General features: G+C 35.0%; 1 protein-coding gene across 1 annotated transcript in view; it reads right to left on the bottom strand.

Moving 5' to 3' along the window:
- Positions 1 to 451: 451 nt before the first annotated feature.
- LOC119828471 (Down syndrome cell adhesion molecule-like protein Dscam2) overlaps positions 452 to 11081 on the bottom strand; it is a 67140-nt gene continuing 56510 nt past the window's right edge. The window contains exons 34-36 of the mRNA XM_038350630.1: positions 8723 to 8887; positions 4793 to 4900; positions 452 to 4408 (exon numbers count right to left, since the gene is read on the bottom strand). Of these exons, the coding sequence (XP_038206558.1) occupies positions 4287 to 4408; positions 4793 to 4900; positions 8723 to 8887 (395 nt within the window). The 3' untranslated portion in view covers positions 452 to 4286. The remainder of the gene's footprint in view (positions 4409 to 4792; positions 4901 to 8722; positions 8888 to 11081) is intronic.

Below are 11081 nucleotides of genomic sequence, written 5' to 3'. Positions count from 1 at the left end.
AATTGTCGCCGTCAACTGTATAGCATTCTCGCAGAGCTACGCGCGCCTCGAATATTTGATATTGGATTCTCCCTCTTTACTCTTGGGGATGTTACATTTTTGTCTATAGGAATTTTTGATAAAGGTTTCATACTGGTTGGGAATTTGGCATCGTATACTTTTCTGTCGATCGCACTGAACAATTTTAAGTTTCAGGTTAGATTCTTTATTTCATTAAGATCAATTATTTATCTTTCGAGAAGAAACTATTTTTGCTGAAGTATAAGAATTCCGTAGAATGATCATAATAATGCAAAAGCTAAAAGAAAGTAGATACCTTTTTAATTAGGTGAAATAGGAGTATGGTTATTTAAATAAAACAATAATAATTCATAAATGTTATATTACAATAAACAAATCACATACTTAGATTTAATATTTACACAATACAATTATATTGTCGAAAACATTCAATAAAAATTGACTAGATCAATAAATTTATTTACAAATGTAAGCTCCATAAAAGTACAGAATGATTCGTCAGTCCAACTAGTATTTACAAATTATAAAAAACCACATACAGTTAACTAACAAATTTAATAGCTAACTAATCTACTGACAACATGAGATCATTTTAAATAGTTGAGTATTTTACTAAAAGAAGTATGGGCAAATCTGGATTATAGCAGATGCTTCGTACGGTTCTATAACATATCCAATAAAGTATAAATTCAATGAAATAAAGTATTATTACTACTTTGTTAATAAGGGCCAAGGGAAAATGAATATTTCATACCTCAATATAATATGTTAATATTCTTCTTTTTCACTGTTTGAAACGCTTTCGTTTCGAATAAATCTAATAGACCTTGAAGCATTAACGTAAAATAGGTATGACGTTACAAGGAGAACAAATTTTTCAAGAATTTTTTAACAACATAAGAACCTACTTAAGCCCGAGATTCCCATATCATATTGCCCATACTTATTTCGCTCCTCTAATCGATACACACGGATAGAAATATTGTATATAAGGAAATCGCTTAATCTATTTCATAATTGTAATATGGCAGTAAACTGAAGCGTAGTTTGTCTTTAGTTTCATGACGTAAGAACTTCGTTTCTATTTTCGTTAGGTCGGTATATTGATCTGATAAATTATCAGGATTCTTACTTTTAATATGCTTATAGGATTCATAAGAATACCCGAGTCTTTTTATGCATTAAAGAATAACATGAAATAATAATATGGTTTATAATTGTACATCTCGTTAACATGGCATTACAAACAATTTGTGTTAATTGTTTGTTTTCGTGCGCTCTCAATAATAACATACTGCTAGGTAAGTGTATTCTATGTTCCACGATAACATTAAAATTACGTAATTAACTCATTTTACTAGCATAATTAAGGTACGCCGTAGAGAATTTATAAAACAATAATGTATTAAAAGGTACACATTACGCACACACAGGTTTTATGAAATACGCCAAGTGAGTAAGTACTCTTTCAGATTCAATTAGCGTTTAACGGCTGCTTCATGTCACTAACGATAACTTATCAGATGTTCAAAACATAATTCGATAAACTGTGCTGAGTTTTTTAACATGAATTGTCACAATTAAAGATCTCACAATCTTTAAGCAAACTGATACAAGTTTATGAAGCTTTAGCAAGTAAATTATATTTAATAAAATTCGTTAAAATTACTCCCTTCATACCAACCTTCTATGAACTCATCTCAATATATTGACCAAATCACATTGGCAAACAATTTCCTTAACATATACCTATTAAATTAACTTTCAATTAATTGAACAGAGATCCTCCATTACACAATTGGGTAATTGTAATTGTTTTGCAAACTATATATTCGTAAATGTGTTAAAAATAATTGCCTACAGTCTACACACCTTTTTGAAGTAATTAACGTTCTCACATAAACGCCCTATTATCACATTTGCCGGCGAGGCCGTATAAACTTTACCCACACTGTGTGTAATTTTCAACCTCCTCAATTTTAAATTACCTACGTTTTACCACGTTTTAGTCTTTTTAAATAAATGTTGTATAAACTTGTGTTTATGTTTGCTGTTAGAAACTAAATGTGAATATTAAATGTGCAACTAGATTATTTGTTTAATTATTTCGAGATGTAACAAGTATAAAATGCTTTAATTCCCAGTTAAATTTTATTCGCCTTTATTCCTGTGCAGCTGATTCTATAGGCGTTAAACGAAGTAAATGCAGTTGCCAATCGTAAAATAAAATTTGTAGCCTATCAAGCTGGCTTTTGATCTCATTCTATTGAATATTAAGAATTCCGATTTCATCATCTTTATTAAATTGCACGGTTTGCATTATCTTTAGTTTCTAATAGTATAATATTACACTGTATCAGGTTGGAAAAGTTGATTGAACTATTTTTATTAATGTAAGATCCGATCAAGCTATATTCGAAAGTTCGATGATTGAAAAGTTAGTAAAGTTTATTATTTCTGTTTCATGTCTTTTTGAAGATTCCGTACCCAAAGGGTACGCCACAATCTTCTCTGTCCGTCTGTCACCAGGTTGAACTTGACTCGTGAGTCGTCATAATATTTAGACAGTTAGAGTTTTGAAGAGAATTTCTGTTGTTAATCAGAAAAAAATAAGCAACGGTTGGCACGGCAATAAGTGGTTGACCATTTTTTTGGGCCTGCTCTCTATTTTCTTTATACGGAAACCTTAGTGTCTTGAGTCCTACTCGCACTTGACCGATTTTCATTTTTTGTTATTTGTTATACCAATTTATGTTCATACTAAAGCGTCATCGGTGCAATAAAAATGAGGAATTTATTATTATGCAATTGGCTCTTAACATATTATGCATCCTTTTATTTGTATGCGACAAAAATAACAATGTTATTATGTATTCAATCAAATTCATTCAAATACTATTAAACGTTCTTGGCAGTTGTTGCTAACCAGCCTAAATTTTAAACACTAAATTTATTCGTACATTAATTTTTACCAATACTTTAGCACTAGAAACTTCTGTAATTGAGAATTCTCAGTTAATTCGCTGCACACCTGACTCCAATTAATATTAAGCACCTCGGATCTTGTGATTCAACACTTAACAGTGTTCTTTAAAACCTCAGTCACCGTACCTTGGCAACTCAAGACGAGATGGGAATGCTTAATTGGGTTTATTGAGTTACATTCGCCTCGAACTTTGGTTATTAAATTCGTTGCTTGCATAAAATTAGGCTCGTGAAGAAATTTGAACATGCGTACCCAAATGATAGGGAAATTACGTCTCAATAAATGTTTTTTCCAAAGATTAGAGAGAAGTATTTTACACATTGTTGGTATATAGTTAGGACGCAATTGCACCGATTAGGTTTTCCGGGAATAATATGGAATACCTAAATGTACTTTCCGGAAAGTTTGTAGTTTCTAAAAGTTTGTCATAAGGCGCATTTAATAAGGTCTTTGCCTCACTTTTAATACGTTATTAAAAAATTAAAAAGCCTTATTGAACTTTATCGTTTTGCTCATAGTGTGATGCCGATTTCGAATCGAATGAAAAGATCTTTTATTAAGAAATAATAAGATGATATCGCTGAATAAAGCGAACGATATATTGCTCAAAAAACATGATGTTGTACACAAATTATACGTTAAACATTTTTATACAAATATTATCTAAAACAAGTTCTATTTATTTTAGACAGATGTACTAGATAGATATTAAGTTTTTGAAACAACACTCGTATTTTAGACGGTCTTCATTATTTATTATGCCTCAGTAATTGATCTAATAGAAAACTCCCTAAAATCCTCTATTTATGATGTAATAAAAACTATCTGTCTAGATTGCTCTTGTCGTTTTAGTGTTCGTTTAAAATCATTAAATAATTGAAATATTTCTGATCAAATGTTTCGTAAATAATATCAACAAAATTTGTACCATACGTTCTGAGTAACTGAATCAAAGAAACTTTATTCGACTCATTGAACATATAATTTAATATTACCGTATGTGTTTCATAAATGAATAAATACGTCTCTGCCTGTATGCGAAGTGTCGACGCTAGCTGAGCTCACGGTGCGTACGCGGCGCGCCAAAACGAGCCAGGGCCGGACTTACTGTTCTTAATAAATATTTTAATTTTGTTATATACGTCAAAAATCAACAGCGGATAAATCCTTTGACAATTTAGTATCTGAATCAATACTCAACGATACGATAGATCAACTGATTCCGTTTAGTGCGATGAATCAGCGAAGTCTAGCACATGTCAGTGTAAATGCGCCCCCGCTAGCTGTGCTCGAGGTGTGTGCGCGGCGACAGCGAGCCGGGGCCGGACTCCGCGCTGGAGTCGCCCGCGTACACTTCCGAGAAGCCGCCGCCGCTGCCGCCGCCGCCGCCGCTCCCGCCACCTTGTGGGTGTTTGCGCATTTAATATATGTACTACTGACTAAACGAGCTAGCGATTCGGTTAGGGTTATTTAATTCGATCATTGTTTTAATAGCTGGTAGGTAGTTTCAACGTCTAGGAAAATGTGCAAATTGAAATTATTTACTGCCCGTAAAATTGATCTTGATGACTGACTTGAACGAAAATAATATGTATCCATTATATTGCAATATAATCCTCATTCCACCAATAATAGTCAAGTCAACGAGAATGCAAATCACCCACAAAACCGATTCAAAGTTAGATTCAAAGGGATTACGTCAAAGGTACGTAAGATGATTAACCCATAATACTAGTCTATGACCATAATTAAAATATGATGATACTGTAGCATTATGTTATTTACCATGGTGCGAGAGAGGTACGCAATAGGAGGTTCCCGCGCAGTGTCGCGGGCGCACCTTCTCGTAGCGCGTGAGGTGCTGCAGCTCACATTCTGAGCGATGTTTTTCAACTGAAAGATAGCCATTAATTAAAAAACCACAGGAATTTGAAGTCTTGTACTATACATTTGAATTGGATTAACTTTTTAACCTAGTCCACTAAGTACTATCTTTATAACGAAGTAAGATTGGATTATTTTTAAAAATTATGCATTCAAAATCAAATACACTGATTATCAAGATTCTTTCCCTATTAATTAGGCCTAAACAGGCCTTTGCAACTAGGCCTTTCCCTATTAAGAGGCCAGAAAACAAGAAAACCCGACTGCTAACTTTTTACATAGTTTTAATGTAATGTTTTTACGACCTTACACTTGATATTGATTTTGTTAAGGTAAGAAAGATTTGACAAATTTAATTATCATCCGCTTTTTTCTTAATTTATTAGCTTACATCTCTACTACAATTCGGATGATTACAACGATATCTCAAATGTCAAAAATCGGTGCTCCAAGAAATGGACATACATATTATGATATAGTCACATACATAATTAAACTGAACCCTCTTTCGGTAGTAGGGGCGTAACGGGCTAAATGAATAAGCAGATTCAGTAATACTTACTAGAAAAAAAACATTCAATATTCTCGTATGCCGTGTTCACGTTCATGTCAGGTTAACGTAAATAATAAACTGGTATTACATAAACGGCTACTGCATTGAGGCTGAAGGTTGTTTCTTAGGATTCAGTCGTACTTCGTTCAATGTTAAAAGCGTACCTTTGTTTTTTGAATGTTCCTCATAATCTTTTATAATAAGTATATGCATTATATTCATTTTATATTTTAGTACTTAGATAAGGAGTAATAAACTAAAAAAATAAACAAAGAAAAACTTGTCTAAGTGATTATGATATTTGAATTTCTATTTACACTTCTTCTATTTTAAGTACGTAATATATAAATTTAAAAAGAAAACATAAAGAATACTGAATTGAAACTAGTTATTATATCAACAATAACAATTATTAGTGATCCTTAGTTGAACAAAGATCATTTTGCCTATGAGGAAAGGTAAAAAATATAAACATTTTTTATGAATGCCTATAAATGCTGCTGCTATGTAATTATCTACTTAAATTTATGATCGACTACAAATAATTTGAATTGTTTTCCACTGCGATGTTATGAAGTATGATGACAGTTTTACAACGTCGCAATTATGTTTTGGTATCAGATTCTTATTAATAGCAGGGAAATAGGTTTGTATTGCTCATTTATCAAAATTAAACAGTAGGTGTAGGTAATTTGTTTTGTTTAAATCCAATACATGTAATAATATTTAAATACATTATATTGAATTAATATGCATTTAGCTTAATACGTACCTAAATATTTTAAGTTATTCAAATACATAATATAGCAAGCAAAAGCAAAAATCCTACCAACTATACATAATCCTATGAATCCTATGAACTTTGGAAAAATTATAGGATCCACCGGCATACCTGAATATTGTATTCACAGGCTTTCTGACCTTAAATTCATTAGTTATATTATAAATGCGAAAGTATACTTGTTTGCTTGTTTGTTTGTATGGGGCTAAATAGTTATATTAGTGTTTATGAAAGCGGTGAAATATCTCATAACCATGGGAAATTTCGAGGCGTGCGGAGCCGCTGGCTGGAAGCTAGTAGAAACTATTTTCAACGAAATACTATTATTGGTACAGTTCAAGTTCAAGCAGTATCTAACATTTTTGGTTTTATTGCAAAACTTGTTATGTTCGTAAAAATGAAAATCACCTGCCATTCTGTATGTCATACTAAAATGAAACCTTATGCTTGTTAGTAAATCTACACTTCGGTAGAATGATCAGATTACAATATTGATTAACTGTATTAGCTGCATGACATTAATAATAATGCAACGATCTGAGTAAACCAGTCAACATTTATTATGAACAGTCTCAATGTATTGATTGTTTACTTTTTATTAATTGTTTTGTTTTTAAAAAAAATTTGGATGGATAGATCTTTCCAGATTGATAGATGTTTGACATTTAAAGTACATTGCACGATTTGGTACGCAATATTGAATCAGATTATTTTTAGGAATATTTCGTAGGAATGAGATAGATACAATTAAACGTTATTATTAAATAATTATAAGAAAAGCTAAATATTCAATTGAAAGCGATCGTAATCAGCCTCGCAAATTAGCAGATTAACAGAATATAACAATATTTTTATCCTTTCAGTGTTTTATGAGAAAACAAGATTACAAACCAATTTTAACGTTATCTCGTGGAACCTTATACAAAGAAATGGATACAAACTGACTAGTTAACATAAAAGCGAAATTAATTCAATCTCCGTTTTATTCCATACGCTAGTTTAATTTTTATGGAAAAGTTTAATGTAGGGTTATTGATATAATGCGGATCTAGTTGGTTGGAATAAGATGTGCTTTAAGGTATAACTCAATAGAACCGAACATAATCTAATGAATTGGTGGCCTAAGGTTTCGCTTTAAAATAAATTTCAGGCAGGCATTGTCGTTCAGAATTTAATATTCATAATGAATTTATGTTTTAATTAAATTAAAACAGATATTGATAAGTAATGTCAGAGAAGTTTTTCCCCACTGCTGTAGTTCATGTATATTTTTTTATTATGTGTTTGTTGAATGCATATTGTATTTGAATAATAAAAACAAATTAAAGTAAAATTTCATAATCTACCTATCTGTTATTTGTCGAGAAACGATCGGATCTAGATAATTTGTTACGATAAATATCACATATGTAGATAAATCGAACAGAGAAAAAACTTCCTACAATCGCGAGAATCGGTTGCACTACAACAAACACGTTTCATCAGTGGTCACGCACACATGTACGTGACCACTGACCGCTTGTCGGGTACCAGCTACTTCGAGGTTACTTCTTTTAAAATAAAGTAACCTAACTTAACCTGAGCAAATCAAAAATTTCTAATTTAGAATGCTCGCGAAATAAATAAACATTTTTGTAAACGGTTAACCGTATATATACCTACGGCGCTTTGTACAATCCGACTGCGACAAAGTGGGAATTATAAGATAATATAACAAAAAGTCCTTTTCTCATATTGTGAGGCAATACAACATTTAGATTTGCACAATTTGTTAGATCTTTTACTACAATACTGTCGCATTTTTTTATAACAATAGCCCTGATTAGAATATTTTCAATTGATTTCTCTTTGAGTAAATCCTGTATATGTATTAGAAGCACAGCACAGATCGACGTTTGTCCGAATCTCTATTCGCTTCTAAGATCGTTTAGACAAAGCTGATATTTCTTTGGAAGTTTCAAATATGAGTCGGATGCAAGGTCCGCGCATTGTGTAGTATCATATATGTACAACTGTCTTCACTTTACGATCCTGTTTGTGACCTACCTCTCAAAAGATCTAGTATTATAAAGTGTAATCTAGAAACGTTTTCTACAAACTTTAAGTGTTTTGTGTGTGTCCCGCTGTTAGCTCTGCAAACTATAATAGTGTGAAGGATCTTGCCATCAGCTCTGAAAACTATAAAAGTTCATGGTGTATTGCCGTCAGCGTTGTAAACAAGGTGTGTTTAGTGTCTCTCCACCAGCTCTACATACTATACTAGTGTGTGCTGAATGTGTGCTGATTGCAGCGCTGTCAAAAAGGCAGCGCTGCAATCTATAATAACATATAGGGTCGTTCGGAACTGTATATTTTGTGTGTATCGTCCTCCGACAGGGCTGTCTTCTTCAAGAATTTAGGACTGCAGACATGAACGCTCAATACTGTATATTTTGTGTAGTTTCTCTCCGACAGGGCTGCAATTTTAAAACTTTATGGCTACAATGGTGTGTCTCACCATCGGCGCGCTCGCGGTGCCGCTGCGGGTGCTTGCGGCAGGGCCGGTGCGGCGGCGCGTCGTTGTCGCGGTGTCCGAACGTGCGGAACTGCAGCGTGTGGTCCAGCGTCGCCGCCGTCTCGCCGCCCACCGCGAATGTCGCGTACGGACTTATCTCGTATACGTCTTGGGGTGGATAAGGAGCATTTATTGTGAGGGAATTGGCAATGAATTGCGACTATTTTTTATTAAATTCGATTTTTAATTTTATGGCATTGAAATACTTTATAAATGAGACATTTTCAAAGATAAACAAATTTGATCACGAGGCGGGATTCGCAACGGTTTGGCAAAGAGGCGCGGCTTCGAATCCCGCCGCGAAATCAAATTATTTCTATTCTTTAAAAATTTCTTACTTTTAATTAAGTTTATTTAATATCCAGTAATTAGGAAATTGCAATGGGTTAAACAATAAAATATATATATACTTATAATTATACAAAATTATATTCCAATTATCTTTGTGTATAAACGCACACAAATGTACATATATGAAGAACAATGTACATATAACAATATACAACCACTATACGTCTTGGGGTGGATAAGGAGCATTTATTGTGAGGGAATTGGCAATGTATTGCGACTATTTTTTATTAAATTCGATTTTAAATTTTATGAAATTGAAATGCTTTATAAATGAGACATTTTTAAAGATAAACAAATTTGATCACGAGGCGGGATTCGCAACGGTTTGGCAAAGAGGCGCGGCTTCGAATCTCGCCTCGTGATCAAATTATTTCTATTCTTTAAAAATTTCTTACTTTTAGGTAAGTTTATTTAATATCCAGTAATTGGGAAATTGCAATGGGTTAAATAATAAATATTATATACTTCGTCGTTGCAGCCTTTTAGGACGTCCACTGTTGGACATAGGCCTCCCCCAAAGATTTCCAAAACGACCGATCACCAGCGGCCTGAGTCCAGCGGCTCAATGCCACTTTAATCAGGTCGTCCGTCCATCTTGTTGAAGGCCGTCCAACGCTGCGACGTCCTGTACGTGGTCGCCATTCGAGAACCTTTCTGCCCCAACGGCCATCGGTTCTTCGGGCTATGTGCCCAGCCCAGCGCCACTTCAACTTGCTAATCCGGTGGGCTATGTCGGTTACCTTAGTTCTTTTGCGGATCTCCTCATTTCTGATTCGATCACGCAAAGAAACCCCGAGCATAGCCCTTTCCATAGCTCGTTGAGCGACGCGGAGTTTGTGCACAATGCCTGCGGTTAGCGACCACGTCTCAGTTCCGTAAGTCATCACCGGTAACACACACTGCTCGAAGACTTTTGTCTTCAGGCACTGAGGAATTTTGGACGAAAAGATGTTGTATAGTTTCCCGAACGCTGCCCAGCCGAGTCGGATTCGTTGTTTGACCTCTTTCCCGAAATTGGACTTACCCAATTGGACAGTTTGTCCCAGGTAAACGTATTCGTCAACAATTTCAAGAATAGAGTTTCCAACCGAAACTGGAGTGGGCGCAACATGGACATTTGACATGATTTTCGTCTTGTCCATGTTCATGCTAAGGCCCACTTGTTGTGAAACTCTGTAGAGGTCACCGAGCATTGTATTAAGGTCTTCCAGGGACTCCGCCATGACCACGATATCGTCAGCAAATCGAAGGTGAGTGATGTACTCGCCATTAATGTTAATGCCAAGTCCTTGCCAGTCGAGGAGCTTGAAGAGGTCTTCCAAAGCAGCGGTAAAAAGTTTTGGAGAGATGACATCTCCTTGTCTGATGCCGCGCTGCAGAGGAATTGCCTTCGTGCACTGCTCCTGAACTCGGACTGACATAGTGGCATTTTCATACAAGCTTCTCAGCACTTCGATATACCGATAGTCAATACGGCATCGCTGAAGAGACCTTAATACGGCCCAAGTCTCGATCGAATCAAAGGCTTTTTCATAGTCCACAAACGCCAAGCATAATTGCAGATTATACTCCTCCGTCTTCTGTATAATCTGTCGTAGCGTGTGAATGTGGTCCATGGTGCTAAAGCCTCTTCGGAAACCGGCTTGTTCGGGAGGCTGGAAGTCATCTAACCTGCGTTCGAGACGATTCGTGATAACTCTTTTGAACAGCTTATAAACATGACTCAGGAGTGAGATCGGTCTATAGTTCTTCAAAAGGGTCTTGTCTCCCTTTTTGAAGAACAAAACCACCACACTCCTGCCCCATGCTTCCGGCGTCGTACCCTCGAGTAAGGTGGAAGTGAATAGCCTCTGGAGTACTCTGAGGATTGGTGTGCCACCCGCTCTCAGAAGCTCAGAGGTAATTCCGTCCTCACCCGGCGCCTTGTTGTTCTTAAGCTGTTTCAGAGCCA

The sequence above is a fragment of the Zerene cesonia genome, chromosome 8, assembly GCF_012273895.1.
Source record: "Zerene cesonia ecotype Mississippi chromosome 8, Zerene_cesonia_1.1, whole genome shotgun sequence".
Taxonomy (NCBI): domain Eukaryota; kingdom Metazoa; phylum Arthropoda; class Insecta; order Lepidoptera; family Pieridae; genus Zerene; species Zerene cesonia.
This window is presented reverse-complemented; position numbering and strand designations above follow the sequence as displayed.